Raw genomic sequence first — 16,951 nt, 5'->3', positions numbered from 1 at the left:
TAAGTATTTGAGGAACAGATGAAAAGCTGGGTGTGTCAGTCACTCCTGATCCTCAGCTCTCGTGGGCAGTGGTTGGTCCTCCAGGGCCACAGTAGCCCGCAGTGAGGATGACCCCGGGGCTCACAGGAGCCCACATCAGCTCTCAGACTAGGATATCCTGGAGCTATCTACCTGGGGTGGGCAGCAGGCCAGAGGGGAGACTTACTGCGACGGGAACTCTTCCGCTTCCAGCTGGAGCGCTGGGCCCCGGAGAAGGCTGTGTCCACTGCATCCCCATTGCTCACCCAGGCTGGCACCCTGTGGGCGAGAGATGGCACTGCAGAGGTATCCAGAGGTGGCCCCTGGAAGCCTCTGGCAGTCTCTCCCCTGGTCAGTGGGCATGATGGGCAAAAGTGGGCCGAGGGCCAGGCTGCTGGGGAGGCCCGAGACAGAGCTGGCCTCAGACAAGCCCCCAGGGTCCTCATCTTTAGAAGGCAGGTACTACAAGGCTGGGCTGGCACTTCACAAGAGCATACAGATCAACTGTGCTCAAAGTGATGAGCACCTAGCACTCCACAAGGGGCCTGTCTCATCTCTCCCCAGTGCAGACTCACAGGGAGGCTCCACCTCTCCACTCTCCCACATGCAACAGGAGGGGCAGCCTGGTGGATCCCTGCCTCCTGCAAGTAACAAGGACTTGGCCAGGCACAGTGACTCGCATCTGTAATCACAGCACTTTGGGAGGCCAAATTGGGTAGATCATTTGAGGTCAGGAGTTCAAGACCACCCTGGCCAACATGGTGAGTCCCCATCTCTACTAAAAATATAAAAATTAGCCAGGCATGGTGGTGCACACCTGTAATCTCAGTTACTCAGGAGGCTGATGCATGAGAATCGCTTGAACCCGGGAGAGGGAGGTTGCAGTGAGCCAAGATCATGCCACTACCCTACAACCTGGGTGACAGAATGACACCCTGTCAAAAAAAAAAAAAAAAAAAAGGAAAAAGAAACAAGGACTTGCAAAGCTTCAAAAGACTATACGTAGGAGGTAGAGCTTAGTCCTTCACACACACTTGGGGATGGGCTGGTCCCTTCCAAAGAACAGATATGCAAATGGCAGATAGCAGAGAAACCAGCAAACACGTCCTGAACCAAGCGATCCAGGTGAGCATCTGTAGAGATGCCACCAGATGCCATGTGCCTTCATATGATGTCATGAAATGGGTATTTCACCTCCATAGTGTTTTTATCCAAAACCCATAACCCCAGTGTAATCATGGGGAAAACACTAGACAGAACCAGAGTTGGGGACATTGTACCAAATATTACTCCTCCAGACTTTTTTTTTTTTCGAGATGGAGTGTCACTCTGTCACCCAGGCTTCAGGACAGTGGCACAATCTTGGCTCACTGAAACCTCTGCCTCCTGGGTTCAAGCAATCCTCCCACCTCAGCCTCCCAAGTAGCTGGAATTACAGGCATGCACCACCACGCCCAGCTAATTTTGCACTTTTAGTAGAGACAGGGTTTCACCATGTTGGCCAGGCTGGTCTCAAACTCCTGACCTCAGAGTGATCCACCTGCCTCAGCCTCCTCCCAAAGTGCTGGGATTAAGGCATGAACCACTGCAACTGACCATTACTCCTCAATATTCTCAAGGTCATGGAAATCAAGGAAAGATCGAGAAACTGCCACGGGCTGGAGCAGCCACAGAGACATGACAGTTAAGTGCAATGCGGGATCCCGGATTGAATCCTGGATCAAAAAAATGAACATAAGTGGGCAAACTGATGAAATCCACACGAAGTCTGTTTAGTGAATGGCAACGTGCCAGCATAGGTCTCAGCTTTGACAACTGTGCCAAGGCCGTGTGAGATGCTCACAGTGGGGAAGCTGGTGAGGGGTATGTGGAGCTCTGTGTACCCCATCCAGAACATCTCTGAAAATCTAAAGCTATTCCAATGTGAATTTTTTTAAGTCCAGTTTCAAAAAAATAAAACAAAGACCAAAGACCACTTATGCCAACCCAGAGGGCAAAGGCCTTAGACTGTCAAGAGAGCAGCCAAAGAATCAACTTGAACTTCCTGGCACCGGAGCCTTTAGCAGATGAAGAGTAAGACAATACAGGGGAAGAGGGAGGGGAGGAGAAAGGGAGGGGAGGAGGCTGCCAGGAGGGCTCTCCGCTGCTGAGCACCTCCTGTGAGCCAGGCCCTCTGCCTCACCTTCCCAGCACCAAGTGGGATCCTGGCATCTTCTGCATTCTGCAGGCAAGTAGAGGAACCTGCAGGGGATCACTCTGCCAGGGAGTGGCAGAGCCAGACTCTGAGGCCAGCTCGCCTGGCTCCCAAGCCGGGCTCTGAGTGCTGCCCTCCACTGCCTCTCAGATAATAAGCAGAGCGGTGGTGGTGGTGGCGAGACTGCTCCTGCCTGTCCTATGCAGTGCAATGGCCACCAGCGACATGGCTATTAAGCCCTTGACATGTGGCTGGTGAAACTAAGGAACCTAATTTTTAATTCTATTTGATTTTAAGTCATTTAGTTTTAAATAGCTACACATGGCTAGTGGTCAGTGGACTGGGTGGTGCAGGTCTAAGTCACCTACCCTATTAGAGGAGCAAGTGTCAGCTCACATTTCATGGCCAGAAGTCAGCAGTGTGGCCCAGGGCAAGGAAGGCAGCACATTCGATCTGGGGGAAATACTTTCTACCAATGGCAGGACATAAAGGCCAAGAGAGGACAGGGCTGCTCTGGACCAGGAAGCGAGGTGCTGGGCTGATGGGAGCCACCCCGATGTCTAACAGCTGCTTCCCTGAGCCGCCACCTCCTCTGTACAGAAACATCCTGAAGGCGCCCCATCAGTTGCTCAGAATTGCTCAGATGGGACCAAACTATTCAGCTAGAACAGACATGAGCTTAGAAGAGGTTGGCTGCACAGTCTCCCAGCCATAGGTCCTCCTTGCTCTTATACGTGACCATGACAATCAGTGACAATTACAAAGCATCTGCTCTGCACTGCTTGCTCTGCTTTACATGTAATTGCACATTTAATTTCTTTCTTTTTTTTTTTTTAAGACAGTCTCGCTCAGTCACCCAGGCTGGAGTGCAGTGGCATGATCTCTGCTCACTGCAACCTCCGACTCCCAGATTTGAGCAATTCTCCCAACTCAGCCTCCAGAGTAGCTGGGACTATAGGCACTCGCCACTATGCCCGGCTAATTTTTGTATTTCTAGTAGAGACAGGGTTTCACCATGTTGGCCGGGCTCGTCTCAAACTCCTGACCTCAGGTGATCCGCCCACCTCAGCCTCCCAAAGTGCTGGGAGTGAGCCAATGAGCCCAGCCTGCACATATAATTTATCAGGAACACACAGGAGGCAGGTGTTGTTAGCCCTATTCTACAGGTGGGGAAACTGAGGCTCACAAAGTCTCAATTACCCAAAATCACTCAGCTAATTAGTGGGAGCTGGGATCTTACACTACGTCTACTTGCAAAGCTTGTACTGTTTCAAGCAGACCGCCTGCAAGTAGGGAACTTGCATTGCAGGCTTGCTGAGGCATAAGGTTACCACAACTCTTGCCTGTTTAGCTACTATTTGACAAAAAAAAAGAGAGCAGTAGCCCTCGGCACACACTCAGAGGCACAAGTTCAATTCTCCATCTGCTATGGTATGAATGTATGTGTCCCCCCAACAAAAAAGTCCATATATTAGGCTGGACGCAGTGGCTCACGCCTGTAATCCCAGCACTTCGGGAGGCCAAGGTGGGCAGATCACGAGGTCAGGAGTTTGAGACCAGCCTAGCCAACATGGTGAAACCCTGTCTCTACTAAAAATACAAAAATTAGCCAGATGTGGTGGTGGGCACCTGTAATCCCAGCTACTCTGGAGGCTGAGGCAGGAGAATTACTTTAACCCAGGAGGTGAAGGTTGCAGTGAGCTGAGTTCACACCACTGCACTCCAGCCTGGGTGACAGAGCAAGACTCCATCTCTGGGTGGGGGAATAAAAAGTCCATGTGTTAAAATCTTCACCCCTAAGGTGATAGAATTAGGAGGTGGGGTTTTTGGAGAGGGGATTAGGTCCTAAGAGCAGAGCCCCCATGAGTGGGATTAGGGCCCGTATAAGAGGCCCTCGAGAGCTCCTCTGCCCATTCCACTGTGTAAGGACACAGTGAGAAGGTGTCATCTATAAGAAGAAACAAGCCCTTATCAGACACTGAATCTGCTGGCACCCTGATCTTGGACCTCCCAGCCTTGAGAACTGTGAGAAATAAGTTTCTCTTAGGCAGGGCATTGGTGGTTCACACCTGTAATCCCAGAACTTCAGAAGACCGAGGCAGGTGAATAACTTGAGGTCAGGAGTTCGAGACCAGCCTGGCCAATGTGGTGAAACCCCGTCTCTACCAGAAATATAAAAATTAGCTGGACGTGGTGGTGCACCCCTATAATCCCAGCTACTAGGGAGGCTGAGATGGGAGAATCGCTTGAACCCGGGAGGCGGAGGTTGTGGTAAACTGAGATCGTGCCACTGCACTCTAGCCTGGAAGCCAGAGCAAGACTCCATCTCAAAAAAAAAAAAAGAAAAACAAGTTTCTCTTGTTTATAAGCCACCCAGTCTATGGCACTGTATTATAGCAGCCCAAACAAACTAAGGCACTGTCCAGGAGAAAGCATAACGCCCGGCTCCAACGCTGCAGCACGCTTCAACCGAGAGAACGCAGTTTAACCCAGAGAACACCAGGGAAGGCCCCGTGTAAACTCTAAAGGTGACATGGAGCTTCAGAAGGGATTTGGAAACGCCTTATGAGCAGACTCATAGGCAGGGGAGGCTGAAGTACCGTCCTCCTAGCTGCACCTTATCAAAACCCAGTGAACGACCTGCCCAGGTACGGGCTCTGGTGTCCTGGGCTGGGGAATGGGGGTTCACACAACATAGAGAAGTCACCTTCATGTCCACCCCCACTGCCCAAGTCACCTGGCCAGCAAGTGGCACAGTGGCAGTTTGAAACCAGGTGATCTCCCTGCAAAGCCTGGCTCTCAGGGCCACCTCCACTGCCCCTGCAGACTGGAGCAGATGTTCCTCAGGCCAATGAGATGGAGAAAGGGCTTCCCAGGCAGGGGAAGAGAAATAAAGTGGGGGGAGCAGGGACACGAGCAAAGTTCCAGCTCAAGATGCATATGTAAGGAGGGCATGGTAAGAAATGAGGCTGGGGGTGCCTCCTGTACCCAGGCCCCTCCCTGCTGCCTGCCAAGGCCCTGAACCCACCCTGCACCCACCCGAGCAGCCTCTCCCAGCCGCTGCCCAAGAAAGCCACACAGGCTGCAGTGCCTAATTCTCCCTGTGAACAAACACTCTTTCAAGGGCCTCCAGATCATAAAAGAGCCATAAAAACCAATATGAGGCAATTATCTCACCCTTATCTGAGCTTCCTGCTCTCCTAATGCCTCTCAGCTTGCAAATGAGAGTAAGGCCAGCGACCTGAATGCAAAGGAAAGAATCTGAATCCATGGAGAGGAGCCAGAGATGAAGAGCAAAAGGCAGACAGACGCAGAGGGAGGGGAGAGAGGAAAGGACCCCTCCCAGCACCCCCAAGCAGCAACCTACATTGCCGGCCAGAGGAGTTCAAGTGCACCAGAGGGGCACCTAGCCTGCTTCTGGTTCACAGAGCTCCAAGCACCTTTGTGCCCCACCTCCTCTCTCTCCAGAGAGCAGCAGGACAGGGAGGTCCCCAAGCACCATGCCTGGCGACTTTCTTTTGTATTTTCAGTTGAGACAGGGGCGGGGCGGGGGGTGTTCACCATGTCGGCCAGACTGATCTTGAACTCATGACCTCAGGTGATCCACTCACCTTGGATCCATCCATCTTGGATCCATCCAGCACTCCTAAAGTACTGGAATTACAGGGATGAGCCACTGCACCGGGCCCCCAGCCTATTTTAAAGACAGGAAGCCTCACTCCAGAGAATGGCACCCGCCAACCCTACAGGGACTGAGACAGGTCCCAGTTTCTCAGTGAACCTCCACAGGGTCCCTTCCCAGAAGCTGCACCATGTGAGTGGTTGGGGAGAAGACCCCCAAAACCAGAACAAGCTAAGGATTCCTGGCCAGCGGGGTCCGCACGCATAGGCATTCCAGGGACCTTGCCAGGACAAGGCATAAAAAATATGACAAAGGAAAGAATTTCATCTTTGGGGACTAAAAAGGACTGGAATGACATATGCCTTTTAAGGCCTCAAGGAAAACCCAAGCTTCAGCACAGGGAGGGACAGGACAGGAGAGTTTGCATAGGACAGCCCCACACAGTGTCACCGCCAGCCTCAGAAACTACCCCCCACCCCGCACGATGGCACGATCCAGGAGACACAAAGGAAAGGGAGGAACACGAAGCCCAGGTTCAGCCTGCTGCCGGGTCTGTTTGGCCCTGGCCGCTTTCTGTTTGTACAGCATGTCAAAGCTGAGGACCTAAGAGAGCGTCTGGCTTGGCTGCCCACTAGAGTCAGAGGTCACCCCTAGAAGATGTGGGTGCCAGGGCCCCTGCCCTGGCGACTCTGACTGGTGGTCAGGGAAAGCTCCCTGCGGGCTCCAGCATGCAGCCAGAGTTGAGAACCAAGGCTCCCAGGCGTGAGCGGGTTAAAAGCAAACACTCCGGGACCATGACCTGGGAGAAGACTGTGGCTCAGCCATGGCTGTGGGCACTGGGACACACCACTGAATGTGGAACAGGGTGAAGTATCAGTCCTACTTCCAGCTGTGGGGATTCAGTGAGATGATGCAAATAAAGCACTTAGTACTTCTCTATGCCTCAGTTTCCATATCTGTGAAATGAGGCAACACTACCTCCCTCACAGGGTTCTGGTACGGAGTAAATAAAGAAGGTATGTAAATCCCCGGCACAGAGGCTGGCATGTGGTACAGCCTCGTGTGTGCTGCTTCCCTGCCCCCTCCTTCCTTCCACCCCTCCCCCAGGCACCAGGTCCCTCACCTGCAAGTGTTCCCTCTTCCCTCTGTGGCCGGCCATCCTGTAAACAGAGGGCCTCTAGGACCCAATGGGTCTGTCCTGTGCCACCCCATCATGGTCAGAGATCCCCTTACTGGGTGAGTGGAGAGCAGTGAGGAGACCCCAGGGGAAGTCTTGGAGCATCCCTCGGGTGGCATCACATCACAGACCTCAGCAGGGAGGGAGCCTCAAGGCCTCTGGGGAACCATCTCTGTCCAGCTAGCCCCCCACAAGCACGCTGAACCATCTCTGTATAGCTGACCTCCCATGGCATGCTGGGCTAAAGCCTCGGCCTCTGGCCTCCTGCTCCGTGGCATATGCACCTCCCTCCCTAATGTCTCAGGGGCCACAGGGCTTGGCAGTCAGACATGGAGAGGCCCTGCACCCCCGGCAAGAATCTATCAAGAGCCACATGGGGTGTTGCAGAACAATACAAGTTCCCCTAGGGAAATGGTCATGATAGGTAATTAGGTTTAAAAAAAAAAAAAAAAACAAGGTGAGCCACAACACAGCATGTGCAATAAAACCACAGTTCTATAAAAAAAATTATGCATACTTGTATACATGCCTAGCAAAGAAGCTGGACAGAAACACACCATGGTAGGATTAAAAGTTGCTTTTAGTTGGCTGGGCGCAGTGGCTCATGCCTGTAATCCCAGAACTTTGGGAGGCTGAGGCGGGCAGATCACAAGGTCAGGAGATCAAGATCGTCCTGGCTAACACGGTGAAACCTCAACTCTACTAAAAATAAAAAAAAATTAGTCGAACGTGGTGGTGGGCACCTGTAGTCCCAGCTACTCGGGAGGCTGATGCAGGAGACTTGCTTGAACCTGGGAGGCAGAGGTTGCAGTGAGCCGAGATCATGCCACTGCACTCCAGCCTGGGTGACAGAGCGAGACTCCATCTCAACAACAACAACAACAAAAGGTGTTTTAGTCTACCATTTTCTGTACTTTCTAATTTTTCTACAACAAACATATTTTTTCAAAAAGGAAGGAGGAGAGGAAGGATGGACTGATGAGCATCTCAGGTAATGCTAAGCAATGCACTGGCCAGTGAGGGGTCCCTTGTGCCTGGAGTCTGCCCCAGACAAATCTGCACCCGTTGGGGACAGTGACAATGAGCAGCTCACGGAGTAAGCACCTAATCTCTCTCATCTCATTTCATCTCCACCAGCAGCGCCATCGAGTGAGTCTTATCACCCCACTTCACAGAGATTAGAAATTGAGGGGGCCGGGTGTGGTGGCTCACACATAGCACTTTGGGAAGCCAAGGTGGGCAGATCACTTGAGGTCAGGAGTTTAAAACCAGCCTGGGCAACATGGTAAAACCCCGTCTCTACTAAAAATACAAAAAAAATTACCCAGGTGTGGTGGCAGGTGCCTGTAATCCCAGCTACTTGGGGGCCGAAGAAGGAGAATTGCTTGAACCAGGGAGGCAGAGCAGAGGTTGCAGTAAGCCGAGATCGTGCCACTGCACTCCAGGCTGGGTGACAGGGAAAGGAAAGGAAAGAAACTGAGGGTTAGGCAGAGAAGCCAAAGAACACATCCTGGGCCACACAGCTAACGTGACCCAGGCGTTTAGCACAGGCAGGATCCAAACCAGCTCTGTTGGGAGACAGTAGCACCAGAGGGGCTAGAACACAGGTTCTGGAAGCCAGCTGGGGTTAACTCTGGCTCTGCCCATCTTTCTCTGTGACGTTGGGCTGTTATGTCCTCTCTGTGCCAGTTTCCACATCTCTAGAATGCAGATTATGTTAGCTCCTGTCCCATGAGAGTGTTGCAAGGATTAATGGCATTGGGGAGGGAAAGCTCTCAGAGCCCAGCATGTGAGGAGTACTGGGTACATTCAGGCCATTATGATCTGGCCCTAGAGCCAAACATACACACAGACACGTAAAAATAACACGGCCTGGCAGAGTGTGTCGGCCCCCATTGCAGTCACTCAGTAAAGAGGTGCTGGGTGGATGGACAGCAAGATTCAAGGGAAGGGCGGGGGAATCCCAGCCAGTCAGCAGAGCACCATCCTAGATGCAAGAAAGGGCCGTAGAGGAAGAGCAAACGGATCCCCTGACCCGAGGCTTTGAGCCCAACACCACACCTGCCCGCCCAGCCCAGCCCCATAGATGAGTGATTCGCTCTCCTGGGTCTGCAAAATGGTACCCGCGATCATTTCCTCTCTCTGGGGTGGCCGTGTTAGTTTCCTATGGCTGCTGTAACAGATGACCACGCACTTAGTGACTTAAAACACAAACTATTCTCACAGGTGTGGAAGTCGGAAGGCCATCACGGGCTTCGCAGGGCTACACTCAAGGTTTCAGCAGGGGTGGCTCCAGGAGAGAAGCCATCCCCTGCCTTTTCCAACCTCGGGAAGCCACCTGCATTCCTTCGTCACAATCCCATCCTCCATTTCCAAAGCCAGCCGCGTGGCATCTTCCCACCTCTCTCTGACTCTGGCCCTCCTGCCTCCCTCTGGTCACAATCTCTGTGGTTACACTGGACCCACGGATAACCCAGGGTCATCTCCCCATCTCAAAGTCGCTCACTTAATCACATCTGCTGAGTCCCTTTGCCACGCAGCATCACAGATTCACAGGTGCTGGGGATGAGGACGGGGAAATCTCCAAGGGGTGGAAGGGCCATGATTCTGCCTCCCACAGTCATGAGAATCAAAATGAGATGTAAACTGTCAAGTCCGTGCTGGTGTAGGCTGTTAGTATTGTTGCACCATCTCTGTCCCAGGCACTGGGATAAAAAACAAGTGAGGCAGAGTCCTACCACTCACTTCAGGGATAAAGGGAGGGATGTCACAGGATTCCTTGAAGGCATATTTATACCACGAACAAGTGCGCCAAACAGGTACCCTGCATGTGTCTTTCTCAAGGGAGAGGCCGTGTGGGTCCCAAGGGTCTGGGATCTAAAGGTCTCAGCTCTGATACTGAAACTGGAAGCCCTTATTTCCACCCTCAGAGGAGGAAAAGAAGGAAAGAAAAGGCAAAACTCAGCTTTTCCAACTTACAATTTTGACCAGGGACTTTTAGAGAAAGATTTTTAATGAAAAGAAGGACCTGGTTCCCATAACCCTCCCATGAGGGACTTCACAGCAGGAGAGCTGGTATCTGCCAGCCTCCTGTCCCACATGGACCCTGCAGGACAGGGCACAGGAGGCTCAGAGGCTCTGGGTTTGGAAAATAGTGCATGTAAGGAGAAGCCCAAGATTCCAAACAACTACAGACTAGGTTTGCACAATCTGAAAAACCTTGAAGATTTCCTCCAGACATGAGGGGCCACTCCAGCCTTGCTGACCTGCCCTTCCCAAGAGCCCCTGTGTCCCCAACATCCAGCAGCCTCAGAAGCCACAGGCCACCAGCACCCTGTTTCCACCCTGTGCCAACACTGCTTCGCTGAGCCTGGTCTCCTCTTGGCCTGATCCTCTCAGCCCCTGATACATCCAGGGAGGATGAGTCTCCCTGTCCTTTCCAAGAATCTGGCTGCCCCATTCCTTCCCCTGGCTCCAGGACCCAATGAGAGACACTGGCGAACAGGCAGCACACTTCGTCTTACCCAGAAAAGCCCAGGAAGGGGTAGCCCAGGTACCTTTGGGGAGCCCATGGGAATCCCTGAGATCACGGCCAGGAGCCAAAACCCTGACCCCCAGAAAAGTGCTGAGGTCACAGGGGGATAAAGGCAAAACTAAACAGGAAAAGCAAACAACTCCAGAGGGGCCGAGGACATGGGGCTGTTGCACTCAGAGGTGAGGGGTACAGAAGCACAGGAAGCCAGCATCTGCAGGGCTCACGTTTCCTGGCTACTGCTGGGCACTCAGGGCTGCTCTTTCAACCATGACTCCCCTAGCGAGAGCTTAGGGTGGACATGAGTGCACATGCTTCAGAGTCCACCAGGAGAAGCAAACCCTGCGGGCCCCAGCAGATAGCTTTTAGGACAAACAGGCCTAGTCCCAGCCCTGCCATTTACTAGCTCCATGAAATTTAGGTAAATTGCTTCAGTTCTCTAAGCCTTCGCTGCTCATCTGCAAAATGGGCATATTCACTAGTCCTTTTCTTCTAGGGCTCCTAGTGGTACAAGTAATAAGATACCATGGGTCAGGTGCAGTGGTTCATGCCTGTAATCCCAGCACCTTGGGAGGCCAAGGCAGGTGGATCACCTGAGGTCAGGAGTTTGAGACCAATCTGGCCAAGATGGTGAAACCCCATCTCTACTAAAAATGTAAAATTTAGCTGGGCATGGTGGCAGGTGCCTGTAATCCCTGCTACTCGGGATGATGAAACCCCATCTCTACTAAAAATACAAAAATTAGCTGGGTGTGATGGCAGGTACCTGTAATCCCAGCTACTCGGGAGGCTGAGGCAGGTATTATTATTATTTTCGAGAAGGAATCTTGCTCTGTCACCCAGGCTAGAGTGCAGTGGTGTGATCTCGGCTCACTGCAACCTCCACCTCCCAGGTTCAAGCAATTCTCCTGCCTCAGCCTCCCCAATAGCTGGAATTACAGGCACCCACGAACACGTCCAGATAATTTTTGTATTTTTAGTAGAGACGGGGTTTCACCATGTTGGCCAGGCTGGTCTCGAACTCCTGACCTCAGTGATCCATCCACCTTGGCCTCCCAAAGTGCTGGGATTACAGGCGTGAGCCACTGCGCCTGGCCTGACATGCCATTGGTTTTCTCCTTGCTTCCACAGAGACACAGACCCCTCTTCCTTCTGTCCATCATTAATTCAACAAGGACATCCTTGGCACTCACCCTGTGCCTACCCCTGTGCTAAGCCATGAGGTTTGGCAGCGAACACAACATCACCCTCCAAAAAAATCAGAAAGTCCCTGTCCCCAGAGAGGCAATTGCTGGTGGAGAGACACACCTGCGCACTCCTCCGCCCTCACAAGATCTCCGTGTTGGGGGAGCAAAGAGGGGGCTCTTTTTGCTCTGCTCCCACGTCAAGGGAAGGGGCCTCACCAGGAATCATGCACCAGGCATTGCCTCGCAAGGCTCCCCAGGAGGGACCCATGGAACATTCCACCGACTGCTTAGACGCCACTCTCCTAGGAGTACAGAGATCATCTCTGAGTGGGCAAAATTCTTATTTCAAAAAATGTACACGTAGGCTTCAGATCATTCCTATGAAGCCAGTCACACTCTCTCACCAGGAACCAGGGCATAAGCTCCCGGAGGGAAGGACGGTGGCCAAGCACCTGGCCTCGGTGTCAGAGGGGCCTGGTCTCTGTTCTGAATAAGCATGTACTTATCTACCTGGAACCCTGGGCACATCACCTAACTCCTGGGGTCTCCAGGAGGGTGGCTTGAAGGAAGCGAGTGCACTGGAACCCGGGTGGATGTGTGCTCTCCACCCTGTGTGCCAGCCCTGTGCCTCTGCTCAGGGACTTCCTCCGCGGGCACTCCCCCTGCCCCTCTGCCATCCTGAATGGTGAATTTCCACTTGCTTGCTGAGCCAGGACCTGGTCCAGAAGTCTCCCCTGATGGCCCCACCCCTGCTCCCCTCCAGACAGCATCCCAGCTCCCTGGGCGTCCGTCTCTGTCCCACTCTGATGCGTCTGCATCTCCCACCACAATGAGTCTCTCCACAACTTCCCTCCTGGCCCACCCTGAAGAATTCAATCCCTTGGGAGATAGCAGCGGTCACGGACCTTCCCAGCCCAGGTGCAGGACGAATGGCTGCTGATTCATTTCAGGTCCCTAATCAGGGAGGAGAGGCTGGCCCCTAATTCTGACCTTAATTACACAGTAGCAGGCTCAGCAGAAACCCCTCCCCTAGTCCACCCACTCTGAACAGCAAATGAGCACATGTAAGAACTTCTCCTCCAGGGGCCTGGGCCTGCAAGCTGCGTCTCTGAAACCTCCCGCTGGGTGACACCTGCCTGAGAATTCGCCCCTCTTGCTCAGTTTGGGGCATCCCAGGAAGACAAAGGGGGACTCAGACATGCCTCCTTTGGGGGATTGGGATTTAAACTCAGGGTCCCAGAAGCCTGGGCCATTCATTTGGAGTCTAGACCCCTCCACTGCTTAGGCAAGGAGGCTCTAAGCACCCTAAGCACCCAGTCCTGAGAGGCCTCAGCTTCCACCACGCCCAGCTGCCCAATTACCCTTCCAACCCAGACCTGACTTGCAGAAGACAAAGAATAACTGTGATAAAAAGCGAGTGCCTTGATGAGGCACCTACCACGAGGCCAGGGATCTTATCCAATGGCCCATTTCACAGATGAGAAAACCAAAGCCCAGGGGGCCTTGACTGACACAATGACCTGTGGCCAGTGTGGGGGCCACAGACAAGATGCAGGTCCTCACCCCAACATCCAGGGTCCTGACCACTAGGCTACACTGCCTCTGACAGGCTCCCAGGCACAGAGGGCAGGGTCCCTAACAGCAACTGTCATAGGAATGGGAATGGCATTAGCAAGACAAATGGCAACTGCAAAAACAATTCCAATGGGCTGCACCCTCCAACCCCAACCCCCCTACCTCCCCCAATACCCCCTCACACACACACACACTGAGCACCAGGCAGCCGTAGCTTCTCCAGGACAAACACAACAGAAGGAGTGCCCTTACTGTTTCCCTTTCACCTGTGAACAGACTGACACTTGGAGAGTTCCTGTGACTCCTCCAAGGCCACACAGCTAGAGAGGGGCAGAGGCAGGGTTTGGAGCCACGCCTGCCTCCTGATGTTTTCACAGGCTTGTGGGCAAAATAAAGGAAAAAGTACCATGAGTTTCAGGAACTGACCTCTTCCCCCAGACACAGGGCCTCGATGAAACACTTTCCTCCTTACCCAAAGACCAGTCAGGTCCTCTGGGCCTCAGTTCCACCCCATCCCCACCCCCTGCCCAGTGTCTCCTCATTTCCAACCACCAAAGCAAAGGAGCAGGGTTCACTTACTCTGTGCTGGGCGGCGCAGCCACTGGGTCTGGGTCTGCAGAAGAAGAGCAGAGAGAGCCTGTCAGGCCAGAGGCTGGCCCCAAGCACTCAGCCCTTCCCCGCCCCTTTCCCAGCCTCCCCAGGGGTGCTGCAGACAGGGCCTGGCCAGCCTGGGTGCCTGCTGAGCCCCGCCTCCCTCCCCCAGTCCTGGCTCAGTCATCAGCTCCCCTACCTGGCCTGCACCACCCCCACCCATCCCGTGGCCCACTTCCCAATTCCAGCCAGAACCCGGGGCAGCCGCCCTGCCTGCTCTGGGTCTGCCCTCCACCCCCAGCTGCTCTGGGAGCTTGCTGTCCCCAAGCCTGCAAGAAGTTCCAGCTGGTCTGGTCCCCAGGATAACAGAATCTAAGAGCCCAGAAGCTGCCATTTAACACCAGCTTATCAGGGCCCTCCTGCCCCCCAGGGTTGCCAGCTCCCCAAGGCAGACAGGAGAGGGGACCTCTGGGAGGCTGCTCTTCTGGCTGGTGTGGATTCTTTAGGAGAAGCTGCAGGGAGAGCTGCAGGGAGGACTTCAGAGACATGAGCCCTGGGCAGCAACTGTCTCCAAAGCAAAACTCAGGCCAACCACTTCCATTTACAATGTGCCAGAGTACACCAGATGTTGCAGGAATGCTAGGAATTTCGAACTCCCAAGGGAAGCAATAGACTATAGCTTCTTCCCAGTGGCTTTTCCCTTCATGCTTTCTGGGGACAGCAGAGGGAACACCAGGCATTCCTGGGAGCCTGGAGCTTCCGCCCAGTTCTTCATGCTTCCTGTAGCCTCAGGACCAGAAGTTCCCAGAAACATCTTACCAGTAACAGGGCTGGAGTCAAAGTCGATCAGTGGGGGGTCTGCATCCCTCTTGGGAGTAAGGCTGGGGACGCCCAAGCCTGTGCTGGTGTCCTCTTCATCATCACTGTCGTCAAACTCAAAGGCATCTCCTGGGTCATCCTCCGCCTCAGAGGAGGGGCCTGGGGCTCCTGCAACCAGTTGATCTCCTAGAAGAGAGGAGGAGTTGGCCAAGCTGCAGGATCTTAGAGGTTTGGTCAGCGGACAGACAGCTGGGGTAGGAGGGCATGCGCTGGAACGGGGTGAGCATCTCAGGTCTGAGCTGAGGAATAAGAGCCATCAAACTCAAGCCAGATGGCCCTACAGTGCCCGAAAGGCCGGGGGAGTGGGGTGGGTTAGGTCTCTAAGCAAGTGGCAGTGGAGGGAGGGAAGCGAGTGTACTCCCGGGGTGAGCCTGTGCACATCAGTACTTCAGTGTACATCTTTCCTCTTATTTCCTATTGCCCTGTTTTGCAAGCAAGGTGGTCTTTTTAAATGCGTGTGTATGTATGAACACAAGCCTTCTTGTGTGTTTCTGTGTTGATGTGTCTGTGTGCTCTGCGTGTGCAAATGAGCACAGACAGGCGCATCCTTCTCACTACACTTGATTTGGTATGTGCAGCGGCATGAAACACAGCTGCCTGGGAACGCCCGGGCTTGGAGGCAGCCAGCTCTCAGGTACTAGGGCACAGACTGGCTGGGGCAGAGGAAGGCACTGAGCTCCCAGCATGGAGGTCAGCTTGCTAGGCCTCATTCCCTGCTCTTCCCCTCCTGTGGGGCCCACTTCCTGACTATGAACTCCTGTCCTCCTCACACATAAAAGCTCAATTCAAGTAGAGAGCCCCTCCTTGCCTATTACAGGAGGCGTGGCCTCTCTTCTCTGCCCTGCCCCTTGTTTGTACCTCCCACCAAGCTCAAATCCCTGAGAGCAGACATCTCACGAGTCTGTCCCCTCTATTGTCGGCTCCTGACTGGCCCAGACTAGGAGCTCAGCCACTTTTGTTGAACAAGTGAAGGAATGAATTCTGTATCCCAGAGAGCAAAGCCCTCACCTTTCCAGCCATTTCACCACATGGAGGTTCCCCAATCCTCATCCTAGAAGATTTCCTTCCTTGCCAGGCGCAGTGGCTCATGCCTGTAATCCCAGCACTTCGGGAGGCCGATGTAGGCAGATCGTGAGGTCAGGAGTTCAAGACTAAGCCTGGCCAACATGGTGAAACCTTGTCTCTACTAGAGATACAAAAAATTAGCCAGATGTGGTGACACACATCTGTAATCCCAGTTACTCGGGAGGCTGAGGCAGGAGAATCACTTCAACCCAGGAGGCAGAGGTTGCAGTGAGCTGAGATCGTACCACTGCACTCCAGCCTGGTGACAGACTGAGACTCCATCTCAAAAAAAAGAAGAAGAAGAAAAAGACTTCCTTCCTAAACTCTGGGCTGAACAGAACTTCAGGAGTTCAATCACTCCATCCCCTACCTTATGCAAACCCACTGCAAAACCAGCTGGCAGCTTGGTTCTGTTTTAAACATCTGCCAAGCTGACTGCCCTAAGCAGTCCTGTCATGGCACATGCCACACAGCTTAGAGCGTGAGCTCTGCACTCACATGGCCCTGTCTGAGCTCCCTGCTAGCTGTGTAGTTCTGAGCAAGTCACTTTACCTCTCTGAACTTGGTATCCTCTCCTGCAAAGTGGAGAATAAAAACAGCACTTTCCCCATAAGGCTGACATGAACATCAACTGGGATGCAGGTTAGGGTTCTCAACCTCAGAACTATTGACACTTGGACTGGGTAATTCTTTTTCGGGATGGGGAGGGGGGCTGTCCTGTGCACTGTAGGACGGTTAGCAGCATCCCTGGCTTCTACACACTACAGGCCAGGGGGACCCTCCAGCTGTGACAACCAAAAATGTCTGCAGACATTGCCATATGTCCCCCGGGATGGCAAAATCGCCACTATCTGAGAACCACTGGGGTAGGTGTAGCCCTCACCACAGCGCCTGTAGATGTAAGGATTATGACAATAACAGCTGTTGGAATTACTCTTCCCCTTCCAGCCTCAGATCCTTGAGGACAAACAGGATTTTCTAGTCCATGGGTCTGCAGACCCAGCCCCAGCAAGTGCTCAATAAACATTAGACAGATGGATGAGTGATGAGTGAGGAGGTAGCTGGAACAGAGATGAACAGACAGGCTAGCAGATGGACAGATGGACATATC

General features: G+C 53.2%; 1 protein-coding gene across 7 annotated transcripts in view; it reads right to left on the bottom strand.

The window, feature by feature from the left end:
* ARHGEF10L (Rho guanine nucleotide exchange factor 10 like) overlaps window positions 1-16,951 on the bottom strand; it is a 177,960-nt gene that overhangs the window by 96,649 nt on the left and 64,360 nt on the right. For all 7 annotated transcript variants that reach the window (XM_064363360.1, XM_064363357.1, XM_064363356.1 and 4 more), the window contains 3 exons: window positions 14,716-14,901; window positions 13,885-13,918; window positions 206-297 (listed from right to left, as the gene is read on the bottom strand). Coding sequence is in view for 6 of the 7 variants with exons in the window: in XM_064363357.1 (XP_064219427.1) it covers window positions 206-297; window positions 13,885-13,918; window positions 14,716-14,901 (312 nt within the window). In the remaining variant the exon portion in view is untranslated. The remainder of the gene's footprint in view (window positions 1-205; window positions 298-13,884; window positions 13,919-14,715; window positions 14,902-16,951) is intronic.

Source organism: Aotus nancymaae, unplaced genomic scaffold (genome assembly GCF_030222135.1).
Source record: "Aotus nancymaae isolate 86718 unplaced genomic scaffold, 86718_ANA_hifiasm-v0.15.2.pri h1tg000053l, whole genome shotgun sequence".
Lineage (NCBI taxonomy): Eukaryota > Metazoa > Chordata > Mammalia > Primates > Aotidae > Aotus > Aotus nancymaae.
Note: the sequence above shows the minus strand (reverse complement) of the source record. Positions and strands in the feature narration are given on the sequence as shown.